Below are 20559 nucleotides of genomic sequence, written 5' to 3' on the forward strand. Positions count from 1 at the left end.
GTGCCGCGGCACAGTGGTTGGGAACCACTGCACTAGACCACCACTACCCGTATGGGATACGTCATAGAGCGCGTCGGATTCAACGTCAATGAACGTCAACGTCAATGAACGTCAATGTCAATGAACGTCAATGTCAATGAATGAATGGACTTTATTGTCATTGCTACAGTACAGGTACCAAACAACGAAATTTAGGAGGGGTGGCTCCCCTGGTGTTAGGAAAGGAAAAAAAAAACACTTTTAGAAAAAGAATAAAATCACAAGAAGGTAAGATAAATAAAGGCTATGTACACAATCCACTGTACTATACTGCACAGATAGTCAACTAGGGTTGTCATATTGCACAATAGTATTTTTTCACGTTATTTAAAGTGTCACAGTTTGCAGGCTTGAAATGTACATGTTTGTGCCTCAGCACTACACCTGATTTTTTCAGTCCAGCAGCTGCCATACAATCCGTCCAGACTGTCCAGGGCCCAGAACTTAGGTCTTTGCTGTGTTCAGGGCCTGGACGGCCCTGTGGTAGAAGCAGTTCTTCAGTCTGTTTGTCTTAGCGGCCGGGGTCCTGTACCTCCTTTTCGAGGGCAGCCTGATAAAGTGTACGTGCCCAGGGTGGGTCGGGTCCCTGGAGATCTTGGAGGCCTTCCTGAGACAGCGTGTGTTGTACAGCTCTTCCAGAGAGGGGAGGGGGGCGCCGGTGATCTTCTGTGCTGTTCTCACGACTCTCTGTAGCGCATTTCTCTCCGCTGTTGTGCAGCTGTAGAACCAGTTGCAGATGCCGTAGGTGAGGATGCTCTCCACTGCGCCGCGGTAGAAGGCCACCAGTATCTCCTGCTTGTTGTGTTCTTTCCTGAGGCATCTCAGGGTGTATAGCCGCTGTTGTGCCCTCTTGATGGTGCCTTTTGTGTTGTCCTTCCAGGTCAGGTCATCCCGCATGTGATGTCCCAGGAATCGGAGGGTTGAGACTCTCTCCACGCTCTCTCCGTCGATGAGCAGGGGCTGGATCTCGGACTTTTTCCTCCTGAAGTCTACCATGAATTCCTGGGTCTTTGACTTGTTCAGCAGCAGGTTGTTAACCTTGCACAGCTTGCTCAGTTGCTCTACCTCATCCCTGTACGCCGCCTCGTCCCCCCCCGAGATACATCCCACCACGGTGGTGTCGTCTGCAAACTTTACGAGTTCAATGTCAATGAACGTCAATGTCAATGAACGCACACGCACAACAACAACATCGCACGTGAAACGCCCACGTTTCGGTAGCTAGCAACATTCATGGTGGATAAATGACTTCAGCAGAGCCAGAAGCAACGATTTAGTCCCGAAGAAAAACAGCACTTCTGTTGTAAGTATTTCGGGTTTAGGACGACAGATGTGCAACAAAAGCAGGTTTTGGGCACGACCTGTCGTGGAACAGTCGCTACATCCAGACGCAACGCCACAAACCTGTATCAGCACTTGAAAAAGTACCACGGGCAGCTCTATGACGGAGAGTTAAGTGAAAGTCCCGTAGCCCAGTCTAACGTTAAGCAAACTAGAGTTTTAGAGTCGTTTGCGGCTGTTACCCCGTATGAAAAGGGCTCACGAAGGCACCGTGAAATAACCAATTCCATCACGCATTACCTCGCTAAAGACATGGTGTCTATTAACACTGTGAGCAACGAAGAGTTTAAAAAAACTAATCCAAACGCTGGATAAAAGATAATGTGATTCCATCCCGCACGTACGGAGCTGAAACATGTGGAGTACTATGCAACAACAACCGATCTGCGGTCGAGCCGTGCACTTACATAGGCCTACATTACGACGAGTTGAAGAGCTTTATCTATTTCAATGTTTACAGAAAGGACCTATTCTTTTTTACTGGACATTTTTATTATCACTTTATTTAACTTGATTGCAGTATGTGCAATATTTAGATGCTGCTCCTGAGCCATAATTAAATAACCTTGTTTGTAGAAAGGTCCTATTTTATTTTCATATTGGAATTGTTTAAAAAAAATTGACACTTGAGAGAAACAAAATGGCAGCTGTTTAAAAAAAACATACATAAATATGTTGTTCCAATTCATATCTTTTAAGTTCTCATCCTTGCATTAGAACAGTTTGATGGCATAAGAGCAGTTAACAGTTTGATGGTATCATGTGGTAATGCTCTCTGAAATTAGCCCATGATAGACAGATTCATCCAATCACCTGCCAAGTATTTTTTGAAAGTACCTGCCCTTTTCCAAACAGCTTCCAATTAAATAGACCACCGGATGGCCAGACACTCCTTCTCCACCGTGCTGTACCTGCCACTAGCGTTGTTGACAGCGCGCTGGCGTGTGCTATATTTATACATATATACAGACACAATACTTTTTTAACCTCTTTTTGGGGGGGAGTCCAAGTCCAGTAATTCGAACCATGGATGGAACTAGCCGCTACAAGCATCTGAAATAGAGGCAGAGCGTCTGCTAACGAAAACATGCATAGTGATTGGCCGAAAGAAGCTGTGCTTTATGGTGCATTGATAATAAGTCGTAAACTCGTGAATATGAGCTCCGAATGGGAACAATCCACAGCCCTCCAACTCATAATTACAAGTGAGAAACTCAAACTCAGGGTTCATCCTCGAGCTTCTCACTTGTGCTCTGACGCCATGTTAACAAGGTTTTTTCAGAAGCTTTCTAAGCTGTTGAATTCATGCATACAGGTTTGTTTTCGTGCATAACATGCGTTTTGGATAGTTGCAAACTTGAAAGTTAAAGCGGTTACACAGCTGATTAGGACATCCAAACTTATTTTAGATCAAGTCAGATCAACGTATTTGCCACTTATCGTATAGGCTACAGTTGTAATAGACAAGTGAAATGTTTTTTGGATCTTGCTCCACTCTCAACAAAGTGAGAATAGTGCTAGTGTAATAATGTCAGTGCAATAATAAGTGTGATAATGTAAGATATAAAGGGGGGGTGGGGGTATTATAGGGCTTGTAGCCTACCTAGGGGAAATAGGGAGAGACTACTCTCTCTCTCACTCAATAAAAACATAGGCTACATACAGTACCACAGTGGCTGACCAATACTAGTACACTTAGCAACCCACCTACTGTATTCCACCATAAAGCTGATTTATTTGTTTAATTTCCTGCAATCTCTTGTTGACAAAACATTTTCAGAAATAGATTTTGTAACACCTTCCTCAACAACCTGCAACTTCAAAGGGCTGCTAGCAAAAGAGAACCATTGTCCTATGTTTTCCAGGAGAGGTGGTATTTTTAATCTAAAACTCTACTACGGTATAATGCGATTGATATACAAAATGCCCTCTGCGGCTTACGACACACCACCAAAGAGGCCTCTCACAGCTCTGAGTTAAAGATATAGACATGAAACACACACAGTGCCTCCTCTGCCTGACGACTCCTCCCAAGTGTATTGATACAGACTGCAGCAGGGAAATGCGTGTCATTCCCGCCTGAGGCCGTTTGGTTTAGACCAATGATGTATATGTGTTTTATCTTGCTTTTGTCCTCCATACTGCCTGTTAAACATATACAATGCTGTCTGTTTTGACTCAAATCAGTTCTTCGCATTTCGTCAGGAAAAACGTCTCTCAGCCAGGAAAACTGGTTCCAGAGTGGCACCAACACTTGGCTGGTCTACAACAAAGAACCACTTAAGTCAGGGGCAAGCTAGCTTACAACAAAGGTTAATATTAACATCTTATTCTGAGTCTTAATAATAATCAAAATGTGTTGGGTAAATACCTTTCTTCTTGAACGTAATCGCCGTCCATAGCAATCACAATGAGCAGCACAAATATGCATAAATATTGTTGATCTTGTGCTTGATGTTGCCTCATTGCTGGTTCTCAAGTTGAACCAACTCTGAACCGGCACTAGCACCAGCCCAGAATTAGAAATAGGTTGACGTTGGTGGAAAGGGGGTAAAAAATGCCCTTTGTGATAGTAGTTAGTAGTTTACCGTACTACTAATAGTAGAAACATATGTGACAGGGTCTGGTGAAAAAGTCCCCAAGTAGGCAAGGTCATTTTTCAGTTTGTAAACTTTCTGTAAGCCAATTGATGTGTCATACATTGAAATCTGAAAATAGTTGAAGAAGATTTGCTTATTTTAATGTTGGTACACCTCAAACCAAATAGCCTACCGGAGAAAATCGCTGCTTTGCTGCCATCGCGTTGGTAGCTAGCTAGCAGCTAAGAAAGAACATTGCTATGAACATCTAACTGCATGTTTAGCACATCACAACATGCTGATAGAACATCAACATGCTAAAAACACATACAGTCATGACCACGGCATGGGTCTCCGTCAGTGGTCATGGGTCATCCAGCAGGACAATGATCCAAAGCATACTTCAAAAAGCACACAGAAATGGTTAGACAAAGCGCTGGAGAGTTCTGAAGTAGCTGCAATGAGTCCACTATAGAACACCTGTGGAGCGATCTCAAAACAGCAGTTGAGGCACCCTTCAAATGTGAGCGACCTGGAACAGTTGGCAAAAGAAGAGTGGTTCAAAATTCCAGTAGAGATGTGTAAGAAACTCATTCATGGTTACAGGAAGAGATTCATTTCAGTTATTTTTTCCAAAGGGTGTGCTAACAAAAATAAAACTTTGTCCAGTCCATTTTTGGAGTTCTGTATGGAATGATTTTTATAAATAAAAAAATGAAAAAAGAATCTCTGCTTTGTGTGTGTGTGTGTGTGTGTGTGTGTGTGTGTGTGTGTGTGTGTGTGTGTGTGTGTGTGTGTGTGTGTGTGTGTTGTTCCAATGCAAACAAAATGTGAATACCAAAGCATTTGTAATTGCAACAATCTTCTGGGAGAAGTGGTGCATTATCTGACATTGCAGGGGTGTCAATATGTTTGGCCATGACTGTAACTACACAGAATTAGATGATCACACCGTTGTTTCATCGTAAGTTTGTTTACAAGCCATGTATCACTAACCCAGTAGCCTGAAAATAATCCTTCACACTTTCGCCAATGTGTGGATCTCTCAGTATGTGTTGTTATGAATAACAGTACCTGTTGTTATGAATGTATCTCTAAACAAGGCACATGTTCTCATGTCATTTCTAACCTCCTGCTTGTTCTTCCAGGTGTGAGACTAAACTTGAGACAACCTTGCATGTATCTCAAGTCACCATTGACAGACCTGATGATGACACTCAGAGAATAGAACTTCTTTGAACTCTGCTGCCTTACCACCTTCAACCATGCTACCAAAAGAGCATAATAGGTAAACAACTTATCACACTATTCTACATTTTCCAGTAGCTGCATTAATTTCTACTAATTCATACATACATCAACTATAATTAAAAACAAGAGAAATCATACATAGAGGAGAAATACACTCACACTGCTGCAAATGTTTGCTTTTTTATTAGTGGAGCTGATGCTATTTAGCCAATTATCTCTCATGATGTTGCTGCATGAAAAAATAACTGCATTCATAATCCTTTGGCATGTACTGTCACACATGTCTACTGGTGTTAGATGATGATGTATTGTTTCTCTGTTCTTTCATCGATATGGTCCTCTCTGTCAAGCAGTGTATTTGGCTCTATCCTCACCAGTTAAAGTCATTGGGCTCGCATTTGGCAGCTTCCGCTGAATAGTGGTGCACAGTGCTAAAAGACCAAGTGCAAATACTGTTTGGTGTCACCTCAAGGTGCATCTACTCCAACCCACACAAACTGTGCACCAATATAGGCGGAGCTGTAAATGGGAGTGTTCGAGGTCAAGCGTTCAATAATTAACAACTAGGCAGAAATTAGACAGGATGTTCTTCTGGGACTATGGCAACGCCTTCCTCCTGGAGGCCCAGAGAGCTGGTCAGTCCACACACACACACACACACACACACACACACACACACACACACACACACACACAGGAATGGACAGATCACACAACACTTAACAATATTGATCCCCTGAATCCAAGAGAAAGCTGGGTCCCCTCTAGGTGGATGACTGGGCTCTCTCTCTCTCTCTCTCTCTCTCTCTCTCTCTCTCTCTCTCTCTCTCTCTCCCTCTTTTCAGGAGCGGCGGTTGGGAAGGAAGGGGGTGGAGCAACAGACTTCCGCTACTGCTCCTACGTCCAGGACATCATGGGGTGAGGGTGGGGGGGCAGGTTGGATAGTTAGTTAGTTACCCCCCTCCTATGTCCAGCACATCATGGGGTGAGGGGCGGGGGGGCAGGTTGGATAGTTAAGTTAGTTACCCCCCTCCTATGTCCAGCACATCATGGGGTGAGGGGCGGGGGGGGGCAGGTTGGATAGTTAGATGTTTAGAACATTGCCCATTAAGTTTCCATAACATTGAGACAGCACAGGGGAAGTGTACAGTACTTATGGTGTGGGTCATGTGGGGTCAGCAGCAGGACAAAGACCCGGGGGATCAGTTATAAAACTGTGCGTAGGACTGGCGTGAAAAGGTTGCGTACGTACTAAAGTCATAACGTTTACGCACACAAATATTCTGATTTATAACACAGTGCACACGGACTTCCCACGCATTTTTTCCTTTTTAAATCACTCAACTCAAAAATGTTGTGTACACGACCGTCTTGTCCCACCCTTTTAACGCCCATTATAGTTGCCTATAAATGATCAGTGAAACACCCCTAATTAATCTATACTGACTGCATGATGGCAATGAAAAAATTAATTCCACCCAGTGAAATTCTGCGCAACAGTTCTCTGCACAACGTGATAACAATATATGAAACTCTGTACTCGTATCTGCCCGTCTGAGGCATCGAAAACGGAATCAGTTTAAAGTGAATTGTCCTACTGTTGTTCACATTATGAGAATACATTTCTTAACATGCAAGTATTGTAAAGATCCAATTAAATATGATTCCCGATTAAACTGAACAAAAGGCAAAAACAGATATCTACGACGTATTTATTATCCTAAATCATGTTTTTTATTTTTTATTTATTATTAGATTAGATCAAACTTTATTGTCATTGGCAGAGTACATGTACTAAGTCAATGAAATGCAGTTCGGCAACCAGTGCAAAGAGTGCATAGTGCAAAAGCCATGAATGTATGTGCAGTGCATGGTGGGACAGTATACGGTATTACAGTGAATATAAGTAAAGTATAAGTATAAAGTCAGTGTACGTGCAATGAATATGAATGTAAAAAGTAAATGTGTGTGCATGCATGAATATCAATATGATATGTACAAGATTTATGTACTACAGGACAAGGGCGAAGATAAGTACAGTGTGCACACAAATATGTTTTGTGCACTCCAGGGAACTCTTCATATATAATACATGAGGTAATATTTCGATTCATTTTACACAATGGTATCAATTTCAAAGCGTCTCTCGAGTTTCATCCTTCTGCCATCGGAGTCGCAGTTACTCATTTCTCCAATGTATGTGCGTACGCATGGATTAGAGTGTGCGTATTATTGACCCCCCCCCCAGGTCCGCCGACTTGTTGTATAATTCCTAGATGATTCAGGAGCAGGGAACAGTGAATGGACATTGACCTTCTCTCTCTAGTGCCTCTGTGAACCCTCACCCCCTCTGACTCCGCCCACAGAGACATCTTCTCCCTGGGCTTTGGGCCTTTCCGCTGGGTCTGCACCTCTGGCGACCCCCGTGACCTGGCGCTGACTGACGACATCGCTGCCACCGTCCTGCAGGAGAGCAGCGTCGGCGTGACGGAGCGAGTCCGGCAGCAGTACAACGACAACATTCGGTGGATCCGAGAGGCGGGAAAACACAACATGGTAGCCTGTCGGATAATAACCCACGGGTCAATTTAATTGTCAACAGGGTGCTTGGTGGCGTTACGCACTAAGCGTCGAACCATGTAACCATAAGGGTTCCTGGTTCGATTCCAGCCGCGGAACATATCCTGCATGTCGTCCCTTCTCTCTCACCCATCCTCCCTGTCAAATCTCAATTGCAATAAAAAGAAAAATATGAAAGAAAGGATAACTTTAAAAAAAAAAATGAATTAATCGTCAACCACCCCGATAGAGGACAGATAAGAATACAACGGTTCAGTTGACATACAATGAAAACGTCTTAGGTTATGTCTGGTTGTTCTATAATGCATACTGTAGGTGGTGGGCTCCCAAGCCAGGATCCTCTACTCAGACCAGAAAGGCCGTGTCTGCATCGCGTTGGCCATCAATCAAGCTATTGCTGATGGGAAGGTGTCGGTAAGAACATAGTTCGTTTGTTTTTTCTCGCATTACAAAAACAGTCTCGCTCATTTCTCTATGTCGACGTCATAGCTTGTGTGAATTGACATTATGAGCTGTGACATTAACAGCCTGTTGGGTTTGGATTTGAGTATGTGCAGCGGGGGAATGAACCCCTAGTGAGTGACGTTGGTGACGGACTGTCCTTCTCCTTCTCTGAACAGGCACCGGTGGTCATCAGTCGAGACCACCACGACGTCAGCGGCACAGACAGCCCCTTCAGAGAGACCTCCAACGTGTACGACGGATCTGCATTCTGCGCAGGTAAAACGTGCAGCACACGTATCGTGCCGCAGCACACGTATCGTCTGGACGGCCATTGTTTCCGTGATCATGTGATCTTATTGATTTCACCTCAGGTTAGTCTCATTGATGTCTCAGTTCTTTTTTCATGAGAGATGTTGTGTCTTGTTGTTCTCTCTGACTTACAAGATACACTTTATAATAATAATGACTCTGGTCTCTGGAGCAACGTTCAACGTGCGTCTTTATTCACCATTCCAACAACAACTAGACCACACTAGTCAATCGATGATAACATTGTCAAGATGTAATGCTACGGAGGCAATAGCAATCAATCCCAGATCTATGCTAAACATAGCAATATACTACATCCCCCCTTTTAAGCATTAAAAGTCTCTCTTGGGTCAACTGAAAATTAGTCTCTGAAAAGATGAAACAGACAATAAGTGTCACTGGGCCTTATGGCTTCAGTCGATGGATTGATCTTCTTCTTTAAGAACTGTACTCACTGTACTCACTACTAATGTATATGATCTAAACAATAACAGTGCAGACCTGACTATAACTTGTCAAGTAACTTGTGAACTTTCACTTGGAGTAAAATCAAACTTGTAAACATACCACACTTTCTAAATGTGTCCAACTATCATCTAGTAACTAACTAAACTAAGGGTCAGAGGTCACCAGTACTTAACCCTGGTGGAGCACAACCTTCAGCGTTGGCCCATCTCAAAGTCTTGATACCTTGCCGGAAGCGCCACAGCTCTGCCACTTCTGGTGCGGCAGGTAGGAGTGGAGCTCTCGCCCTCACAGGAGGACGGGTGCTGAGCTGGATGATCCGGTGACTCTGGGGGTCCTCCCAGCGGGCTCACAGGTGCAGGCTGCTCCAGTGGCTCAGGATCTCTCTCTTGATGCAGACTTGGATGAATACGCCTGAGATGACGTCTGTTCCTTCTGAAGACAACACCAGACGGGCTTTTCACGTTGTATGACCGTGGCTCTTCTCGTTGGTTTAGGACTCTGGCTGGCATCCATCCACGTCTCGTTTCCATGTGAACCGTTGCACCAGGAGCAAACTCAGGTAAGGGCTGTGAGTTGCGGTTGTAGTAGTGCTCCTGTCTGGTTTGGAGATCTTTCAGCCTGGCATGAACTCCTCTCGGGGTAGCTGGCTGTAGAACAGCTGTAGAGCAGGGCAGCGTGCTTCGTAGTACTCTTCCCATAAGCACCTGAGCTGGGGAAACATCTGTGCCTGTTATTGGAGTGTTTCTCAATGCTAGCAGGGCTAGATGGGGGTCTATGTTGGTCTGCAAAGCTTTCTTGAGTGCATGTTTGACCGTCTTCACCATCCTCTCTGCCAGACCGTTGGATTGAGGATATGCAGGGCTGGAGTGAATGAGCTGTATTCCCTAGGATGCTGCAAACTCCCTCATCTCTGCACTTGCAAAAGGAACATGGTCGCTTACCAGCTCTTTTGGGATCCCGTGCCTCGCGTAGACTGCTTTCATCTTGCGGATGACTGTGTGAGCGGTCTTGTCAGGTAGATGGAGCACCTCTGGGTACTTGGACAGATAGTCCACCACGACAAGGTATGACTGGCCCTGGAGCTCAAAGATGTCAGCCCCGACCTTTAGCCATGGTATCTCAGGGATATCATGTGACATGAGGGGCTCTCTCTGGTTCTGTGGTTGGAGTTGTTGACACGGAGAGCATCTCTCCACTGCGTTGACGATGTCACGAGTCATTCCCGGCCAGTACACGACTTGTCGGGCCTGTGCCTTTGTCCTCTGGATACCTTGATGTGCGAGGTGTAGTCTCTCTAGTATCACCTGTCTGGCGGCTTGAGGAATCACAATTCTGTCGCCGGTCATCAGTAGTCCGTCCCTGATGTGGATAATGTGCCGCTGAGGCCAGTATTGGTAGAGACTGGCGGGCACACTACGTTGTCTTTGGGGCCAGCCGCTGCGGTGTCTCTCAGCCACTGCCTGTAGTGTCTCGTCAGCTGCTGTGGCTTCTTTGAGCATCTTGAGCATGTCTGAGCTCATGGCAGCAGTAGCCTCCATCGTGTGGATCACTCTCTCCTCGAAGAGGTCCTCTTTTCCACTGTCGGCCTGTTCGGTGACAAACGCGCGGGAAAGGGTGTCGGCGACGTGCATGTCTTTTCCTGGCGTGTATGTTATTTTCAAATCATACCGTTGAAGCTGGAGCAACATGCGCTGTAGTCTTGCTGGGGCCTTGCTCAGGTGTTTCTTAAAAATCACTTCAAGTGGCTTGTGATCAGATTGGACTGTAACAGTGTTGCCGTAAACACACTGGTGGAAGCGTTTGGCTGCGAACACTATCGCCAGCAACTCCTTCTCTATTTGGGCGTAGTTTCTCTCAGCTTCTGTGAGAGCTCGTGAGGCATAGCACAGCGGTCTCCCCTCCTGGAGAAGACAAGCTCCCAGTCCATCTTTCGACGCGTCAGCCTGTATGGTGAGAGGCATGGCTTGGTCATAGAACTTCAGCACAGGGGCGTTGGTGAGGGCTGACTTCAGCTTGATTAAAGCATCATCATGTTCATGGTTCCACTGCCAAGCTGCATCTCTCCTCAGCAGCTGTCTGAGCGGGGCAGTCACTGAAGCTTCATCAGGGATATACTGAGCCAAATACCTCGTCATCCCCAACAGCCTCTGCAGCCCTGTCTTGTCCTCTGGTGGCGGCATGTTGTTGATGGCCGTCACCTTTGTGTCATCCGGTTTCACTCCCTCTGGTGTAATGACGTGGCCCATGTATCTGACGGTGTTGATTTTGTACTGGATTTTTTCCTTGTTGAACTTGACGTTGGCTCTCTGTGCCCTCTCCATGACCTTGTGAAGGATGCCATCATGTTCCTCTTCTGTGGCGGCGGCGATTATCATATCGTCTGCGATGATATGGACTCCTTCGATGTCTCCAAAAGCCTCACAGTTTTTCTGCTGAAAAACTTCGCTGGCGGACTTGATGCCAAAAGGAAGTCTCTTAAAGCGGAATCTTCCCCACGGCGTACTGAATGTGCACAGCATAGATGATGGCTTGTCAAGTCTCACCTGCCAATATCCGTCCTTCTCGTCCAGGATCGTGAATATTGACTTCCCAGAGAGCTTGCTCTGGACTTCCTCCGGGGTTGGTATCGAGTAGTGCTGCCTCTTGATTGCCTCATTCAGATCACGAGGATCCAAACACACCCTCAGTGATCCGTTCTTTTTCTCAGTGATGACGAGGCTATTCACCCACTCGGTCGGGTCTGTCACAGGTGCTATGACGTCCTTTTTTACAAGCTCTTTCAGGGTTGTTTTCAGTCTGTCCACGACACTGACTGGGATCTTTCTGCATCCGTGGACGACTGGGGCCACACTTGGGTCTGTGTGTATGTGGTGCACACCGGGGAACTCACCCAGGCCACTGAAGACAGATGCGTACCGCTCCACCAGCTCCTCTTTTGTAGCTGGTGCCTTGACTGCAAGCGTCTCTATTCTCCTCACGAGCTGCAGTGTCTCGCACGCTTCTCTGCCCAGGATGGGCGTGGTGGACTGTGCAGTCACAAAAAAAAATAGATTTGCTCTTGCTCTATTGGGTGTCTCACACGTGAATGTCACTGTTCCTTTCGGTTTCAGGCGTGCTCCTCCATAGGCAATGAGAAGTGTCTGTGTAGGCTTTAGTCGTGGGGCCCCCGGTATCTCCTCGAAAATGCACATTGGAAGCACGTTCGCCTCCGCCCCCGTGTCCAGCTTGAATCTGACCGGGGTGTCTCTGAGGTTGACTGTGGTGTACCACGCGTTGTCTGTCTGCTGCGTGATCTTATCTACCCTAACACAGAACACTTTGCCTACAAATAAAGAATCTACCTCGCTCTCAAGTTGACTGACGTCCCTTGCTGTGACTGTCCCATGCTGTGGTGCGCCACACACTTTGGACCAATGGTTTCTCTTGTTGCATTTGTGGCATGTGGTCCCGAAGGCAGGACATTGGCGGGGCGGGTGTGTCCCTCCACACTTCCCGCATGTGTTTGTGCTGTCCGTCTGCTCATTTGCTCTTCCTGACGATCTTTGTTTTCTGTATCCTCTTCTCATCTCAGAGTAGCTAGTAGTTCCTCTGGACAGTGCTTGAACTGGGGCGTCTGCGTGCCCTGTCCCCATAGCTTGCAGCTGTGACTTGGCAGCTTCTGCAGCTCTGCATATGGTTAGTGCTCTGTCCAGGGTTAGGTCTGTCTCTCTCAATAGTCTCTCTTTCATGCGAGGATCAGTTAGGCTAAACACCATTTTGTCTCTCAATGTGTCATTCTCACCTGCACCAAACTCACAGTCTCTGCATTTCTGACGGAGTTCAGTCACAAACTTGTCGACACTAACTCCCTCTGACATAGAATGGGACCAGAATTGGTGACGTTCAAAAACAATGTTCTTTTTGGGGATACAGTATGCTTCAAATGCATCCATGATCTCTTTCATTGTCTCGTATGCTGGGTCTTCAAAATCAATGGTGAATGTATTATATACCTCTAATGCCTCTTCTCCTATGGTGTGCAGCATGATGGCTATTTTCACATGCTCATCTTTATCATCTGCACCAGTGGCAATCATATACAGTTCAAAACGTTGTTTCCACCGACGCCAATTCTCACTCACGTTTCCAGAGAGCATGAGCGGCGCGGGAGGCTTGAACTGTTCCATGCTTTGCTTTCACTCGCTAGCTACTACGAACGAACGTCGCACAGGGTCGATAGCTAACTATAGTTCTCCACAAAGTTTCTGCGTAGATCGACGGCGCCTCGCAATTCCTTATATTTGTGAAGAAGTCACATCTTCTGACACCATGTTGTGTCTTGTTGTTCTCTCTGACTTACAAGATACACTTTATAATAATAATGACTCTGGTCTCTGGAGCAACGTTCAACGTGCGTCTTTATTCACCATTCCAACAACAACTAGACCACACTAGTCAATCGATGATAACATTGTCAAGATGTAATGCTACGGAGGCAATAGCAATCAATCCCAGATCTATGCTAAACATAGCAATATACTACAAGAGAGACCTGGTCCAACAGCAGCAGCAATGACTAAAAGAAAGTGTCACACTTTTTGTGTGAAAGTGTCTCTTTGTCGAGTTGTTCACCCCCTCCCCCCCCTCCTACCTGACAGACATGGCCGTCCAAAACTTTGTGGGTGACGCATTCCGAGGAGCCACCTGGGTTTCCCTGCACAACGGAGGAGGAGTCGGCTGGTGAGGGCCTTTAGTCTTGACCCTCTCAATCTCTATTTATATCAAGGAACCAGAAACCTTTCCTGACCCCCCCCCCCCCCCTGAACAGGGAAAACTCAGCTTCTCAGGGCCCTAATGATATCCACTTTGATACGGTGTAAAACAAACAGATTCTGCCTCCGCTCATTGCCCCCTCCTCTTTTCCAGTTCTGACTGTTTTGTGTCTCTCTGTCTCCCTCTAGGGGCGAGGTGATGAACGGAGGGTTCGGTCTGCTCCTGGACGGCTCGGAGGAAGCGGCGAAGCGGGCCAGCCTGATGCTCAACTGGGACGTCTCCAACGGGGTGAGGGAGAGGGAGATAGGGGGAGAGGGAGATAGAGGGAGAGGGAGAGGGAGATAGAGGGAGAGGGAGATAGAGGGAGAGGGAGATAGAGGGAGATAGAGGGAGATAGAGGGAGAGGGAGAGGGAGAGAGAGGGAGAGGGAGATAGAGGGAGATAGAGGGAGAGGGAGATAGAGGGAGAGTAGCCAGGGACTGGTTGGACAGGACAGCAGCCTGGGAGATAGAAATACAGAGGTGTATTTTATTTGGATGTATTTTAGTATTCAAGTATTTGTTCTCAGACATGGGATGTGTCAAAATATGCCCAGCGTGAGGGCACATGTCATGTAGATCCCAGATGTCGAATCCAATTGCTATCCATGTTGTTCACCCTGATATGAGGATTATGTTCCTCGAGTTCCTGAACCTTCCACGTGCCTCGTCCCCTGCAGGTGGCTCGGCGGTGCTGGTCCGGTAACTCAAACGCCTATGAGACCATCCAGCGCACCATGGAGGACCAGAGACAGCTACGGGTCACCATGCCCTTCCCTGTGCAGGACGAGCACGTGTTAGACCGCGCTCTGCAGGGCTAGCCCAGCCCACACACACACACACACACACACACACACTCACACACACACACACACACACACACACACACACACACACACACTCACATACATACATAGCCTACTCCTACTATCACATAGGTTGAGGACCGCGCAACGTTATCAGCTAATGACTAGCTAACCGCTGACCTCAGCAACACAGCCAGCTAGCCACACTGGATAGTAAATCAGAGGTAAACATGGGAGTGTTCATTTAACCCTGTTTACTATCCACACAAATCTGATCCGAAAGAGTAGTATTGCCCACCGACAAGTCAAAACTATTTACACTATGATCTTTGAGCTAACATGGTGGGGATGATGATGATAATGATGACTTTATTAAATCTGTTATTATCTGTTATAATCGGAATTATTTTGTCTGTGCCCAACATAATATAGACAGACATGTATGGGCAGAGATATGTGTCACTAGAAACTGAATTTGAATGACTGACATTTGAATTTGAATTGCTCAATTTGAATACTTTAATTAAAAGAATTAATTTGAATCACATAATTTAAATTTGTATTCTTTAACTTGATTCAGTTTTTCAATTCAGTTATTCAAGTTAAACAATACAAATTCAAATTATGTGATTCAAATTCATTTTTTCAATTAAAGTATTCAAATTCAAATGTCAGTAATTCAAATTCAGTTTCTAGTGGCACAGATCTCTGCCCATAGACATGCAACACAATATTTACACCATGGTGTTATTTGGTGTACCTTTACGTTTATTTGAAGGAAGAGAAAGATGAGAAAGTTACCGGAACCTGTAGTGTTTATTTATATAGTGTCTTCTTCTCAGCGCCTCTACAGGTGCCATGGTTACCATGCGTGAACCTCAATGCCTCTACAGGTGCCATGGTTACCATGCGTAAACACACGCGAGCCTCAACGCCTCTACAGGTGCCATGGTTACCATGCTCTACAGGTGCCATGGTTACCATGCGTAAACACACGCGAGTCGATGTAGGAGCAGACCAGCCCAGAGGAGTAACCGAGATGCCAAAAGCAAAACATCGGCATTTACAATTGGCCTAAATCTTACCTTTTATAGGTCAAGACAAGACAATTTATAGTTAACTAATATCGAAAAGATGGATGATTTAGAAATTAATAATGATTTAGAAATAGGCGTAGACGAGAGGGATGATTTAGAAATAGGCGTAGAGGAGCAACTACAGGGAATACAAAAGAGAGATTTCTTCCAGACATATTTGTACAAGATGAACAGCAGAGCTTTCGGTCCCGCAAAATCAAGGCATAGGGTTATCATTGCGCCGCCGATGGCCACATTGAACTCGGGGCAAACCCCTCCACGCCAAGTTCTGATAAGAAGTGATCTGCCGTTCAACGAGTCAGCAGCTGGGGACCGAGACAGGGGGATTGATGTCGCGAATCTGCAAGACTGGATTACCCAAAGGAGGCGTTTGCGTCAAGATTTAGATAATATCGCAGATTTGACCAAGTGGATTAACAACAAGCCTAGGGTGACTGAGCTGGAGATGCTGGTTCTGGAGAGAGAGAAACAGACGGAGAGGACGCCTGCACCAGTCCCGCGTTTTCCTCTGACACCTCCTGAGACCAAGGTCAATTAGAATCGAGCTGGTCAAGATGTTGCATGTTCTAGACTTATTAAACCTATTAAAAAACCTATTTACTTCCCTCTAAAATCATCAGCAGAGAGAACCTCAGAACTGTGTTCGGGAAGGTGGTGCTTATTGCTTCAGTGTATAACAAAAGATTAGGATAAACCAGAAATCTGAGTTAGCCTATAGTGTCCAGTCTGAGCGGCAGGGAGGGGGGGGGACGTGACGGCGAGGGAGATAGAGAGAGAGCAGGAGGAGCAGATTCACATCCAGCGGCACCACCGCTCCAGGGGGAAGGTGAGGGGAGTGACAGACTGGGGGTGGGGGGGGGGGTTGAACCTCGGCTGGCCACATTTCGAGGTGTCCTTGGGCAAGACACTGAACTCCAAATTGCTCCCAATGAGCGAGCCGGCGCCTTGCATGGTAGCTTGCCGCCATTGGTGTGTGAATGGGTGAATGAAATGCCATTATAAAGCGCTTTGGAATAAAGAGCATATATTGTGTTGACATGTCTTACCTCACAAATGTGTGGTTCCAAACCAATGCCGCTACAAGGACAACAACACCATGTTGCCGGACGAAATACATTTTAATTCTATGATTAAGAATAATTCCTCCCTCCCTTAAGAGTTAAAGATCAAAATCTCTCCACCGGGCATTTTCTCCACTATAGAAATATAGTCTAGCCTGGATATTAATATCTATAGAGGTGCCTCTGACGTCCTCGGGGTCATGTTTACAGGACGTGAGGACGGCCTGTACAGGGAACTCCACCCAGGGCGCCCACCCCCACCCCCACCCGTCCTCTCTGCGGGGGGCCACGGGCCATGCCGTGGACAGGTTCAGGAGGCAGTGTCTGAGAGAGTACCTGGAGTCACTGGACCGATGTCACATCAAGGGGGTCACGGTCAACCAGTCCACACTGGAGAGAGGTGAAACATAGTACCAAATGTGCAAACATGCATAAACACTCAGACTGCACAGACGCACCTAAGCAATGACCTATAGAGTAGTGTTATATTACTCTGACACATTCAAACAAAACAGAGTGTGTGTGTCTGTGCCTGCGTGTATGTGTGTGTGCATGTGTGTGTGTGTCCGTGCGTATGTGTGTGTGTGTGTGTGTATGTGTGTGTGTGTCTGTTCATATGTGTGTGTGCGTGTGTGTGTCTGTCCTGCTCCTCAGTGCTGCTGCACCCTGGGGACCATGTCCTGGACGATCCTGAGGGTCCTGTCCTGAGGCAGCTGGGGTCCGGCCGTCACAGGGGCTGGATGAGCTTGAGCAACAGCAGACCTAGGTGGGGGGTGAAGGCTGCTCCACGCCAAGTTAGCAAGGAGACGTGAGTAGCGGCTTCATTCATCGGCACGTCCACGTACAGATATACAGGTCATATTATTATTACACTCACATACAGTGTGTTACTTTAATGTTAATGTAACATGTGTGTCCTCCACTGGCTTGGCCTGTGCGGCGAGGTCAGACACAAGACAGAGTACACCCAGATAATGATGTCACATCCTCCTCTGTTACTATGGCAAGCGGCCACCGACAGTAGTCTTGGAAACATCCACTTAACATCCCATTGGGATTTGTGGTTTTCAATATTCTTCTATAGTCTTAGGCATTATGGGATTCAAAGTTTGTCATTGCAGAGTACAACGAAATGCATTTATGGTGTCTAGGCAACGGGTCACAGGCGACCCCGGAGCAATTAGGGGTTTAGTGCCTTGCTCAGGGACACTTCGACACGCGGCCCACCAGGGATTCGAACCGCTGCAAGCTGCCGACTTTGGCGATCATTAGACACCGGCTCTACCGATTGAGCCACCGATCACCCCCGCTACATAAATGTGTGCTTTGTATGTGTTTGGATCAGGAACATGAAGGCGCCGTCCTGTCGCCGTGCCGACCCGAATGCATTCTGGCCGGGTCAGGATAATCACGTCAGATTGTACTTGCCCCGCGTGGCGATCACCCCCGAGGGAGTCCACTTCCAGCACATCATCCGCTCCCTGGCCCCGAGTCCAGGAAGCTGGCCCGTCAACGACATGGGTTACTCCACCTCAGGGGACATCGATGGGCGCAAGGCCTACATCCTGTAGAGCTCTTTACTACTCCATGTTGAAGTTCAGTTACATTCAAGTGTCTTGACTCTATGCAGTTGAGTTTATTTTGCCTGTAAAGGTCATAATAAAGACTAACCCTGATAAACAGGCATTTCTGTCCCGTGACTATGGGTGTGTATATACGTTTCTCTGACACATTTACATTGATGCTAAAACAAATTGGGCTAAACAAATACATTAATCCAGCTGCTTAGAGCTAGCATAAAATGTTAAAGGTACATTTGATTAATTTATGCTTGTGATTATGATGTGTTGATGTGATCTGTTGATTTGTGTCCTTCAATAAATCATTATTGGAATGTTCCATTACAGTGCACTATATACTGTCTGTCAAATATCAACAAATAAATGAATGAATGAATGGTCTTTATTGTCATTGCTATAGTACAGGTACCAAACAACGAAATTTGGGAGGGGTGGCTCCCCTGGTGCTAGGAAAGAAAAACAAAACAACAAAAAAACAAGAAGGGAAAGGAGCTGGTTTACATAAATAAAGGCTATGTACACTATCCACTATACTATACTGTACAGGTAAGACGACTAGGGTTGTCATATTGCACATAGTGTTATTGCACATTCATTTAAAGTGTCGCAGTTTGCAGGCTTGAAATGTACACATTTGTGCCTCAGCACTACACTTGATTTTTTCAATCCAGCAGCTGCCATCAATCCGTCCAGACTGTCCAGGGCCCAGAACCTAGGTCTTTGCTGTGTTCAGGGCCTGGATGGCCCTGGGGTAGAAGCTGTGCTTCAGTCTGTTTGTCCTTGCGGCCATGGTCCTGTACCGCCTTTTCGAGGGCAGCCGGGCAAAGTGTTCGTACCCAGGGTGGGTTGGGTCTCTGGAGATCTTGGAGGCCTTCCTGAGACAGCGTGTGTTGTACAGCTCTTCCAGAGAGGGGAGGGGGGCGCCGGTGATCTTCTGGGCTGTTCTCACGACTCTCTGTAGCGCATTTCTCTCCGCGGTTGTGCAGCTGGAGAACCAGTTGCAGATGCCGTAGGTGAGGATGCTCTCCACTGCGCCGCGGTAGAAGGCCACCAGTATCTCCTGCTTGTTGTGTTCCTTCCTGAGGACTCTCAGGAAGTAGAGCCGCTGTTGTGCCTTCTTGATGGTGGCTACTGTGTTGTTCTTCCAGGACAGGTCATCCTGTATGTGCACCCCCAGGAAGTATCTGAGACTCTGAAGAGGATCATTTTTTTAAATCTAAAGTCATAGATCTAAACTCATATAGCATGTAATTTGTCTTTTACTCTAGTAGTTTAGGAGTAAACAAATCCTAAAAAAAAATATCCTCTTACACATACGATGAGTGTATGTGGGTTATTTGTCTCAGTTGAACCTAGCCAGATATTATCCTATGCAAGTCTGATGGACTGCATAGAGTCCAAGACTTTGTCATGTAGGCTATCAAAATAAAAAAATCCTTCTTTCACTCACTCTATACAGTTTGATAGTGTGATAGATAAATAAAAAGGTGTAAAAGGGGCGCAGGGGTTAAGGCAGCCAGCTAGAGGTCTGAAGGATGCCGGTTTGATACTTAATTTAATTTAATGTTGTTGTTTTTTTACATTTAACTGAAGCCTTCATGCAAATCGATTTACAATATCTGTAAGTGAATCATCTATCCTTCAGTATTCATAAGAAACAATTAATTGAGAATTTCCAATTCGGGCTTGTGTGAACATTGATGACACAAGCCTGATTCTCATTCGAGGAATCACAGTTCTATTTATATCTATATCTTGCCCTTATATCACTATTTGCACTTCTGGTTGGATGCTAAACTGCATTTTGTTGTATTGTACTTGTTGTATGACAATAAAGGTGTTTTTTATTGGTTTTTATAAAAACACAACACCATGTATACAATCAATTAATCAATCATCAATCAATCAGACATTTAAGACATTACATTCAACAACGACCAACATTAACCTAACTAAAGTGCTCAGTGTTCAGTGTATTGTCCAGTGTAGTGTAATGTTCAGTGTTCAGTGTTCAGTGTCCAGGTTCCAGTGTCGGTAGGAGGCAGGGGTAAAAAACCTGTTCGCTGTGCATCCGGGAAAAAATTCCCCTGCAGCCCTCTAGTTGTAGAGCGACTACTATCCAGTTTGCCCACCAGTGCAAAGCCGTGGCTCCCCCACCTCCCTCCCCCGAGGGACCCCACACACCCGACTCACCCGACCCGCCCCACCACCGGC

General features: G+C 46.1%; 2 protein-coding genes across 2 annotated transcripts; both read left to right on the forward strand.

The window, feature by feature from the left end:
* Nucleotides 1–5793: 5793 nt before the first annotated feature.
* LOC308175671 (urocanate hydratase-like) lies at nt 5794–15152 on the forward strand (the record flags this gene model as incomplete). The annotated part of the gene is made up of 8 exons (XM_080551299.1): nt 5794–5845; nt 6056–6128; nt 7577–7766; nt 8106–8204; nt 8411–8510; nt 13649–13730; nt 13952–14051; nt 14482–15152. 8 exons carry the CDS (start codon nt 5794–5796, stop codon nt 14620–14622), a joined length of 837 nt encoding a protein of 278 aa, XP_080407425.1. The 3' UTR covers nt 14623–15152.
* Nucleotides 15153–15580: 428 nt separating this feature from the next.
* Nucleotides 15581–18671, forward strand: LOC308175673 (uncharacterized protein; the record flags this gene model as incomplete). The annotated part of the gene is made up of 4 exons (XM_080551300.1): nt 15581–15637; nt 16907–17165; nt 17420–17573; nt 18111–18671. The coding sequence occupies 4 exons, from the start codon at nt 15581–15583 to the stop codon at nt 18334–18336; spliced, it is 696 nt and encodes a 231-aa protein (XP_080407426.1). The 3' UTR covers nt 18337–18671.
* Nucleotides 18672–20559: the final 1888 nt, after the last annotated feature.

The sequence above is a fragment of the Nansenia antarctica genome, assembly GCF_963989245.1.
Source record: "Nansenia antarctica genome assembly, contig: SCAFFOLD_343, whole genome shotgun sequence".
Taxonomy (NCBI): Eukaryota; Metazoa; Chordata; class Actinopteri; order Argentiniformes; family Microstomatidae; genus Nansenia; species Nansenia antarctica.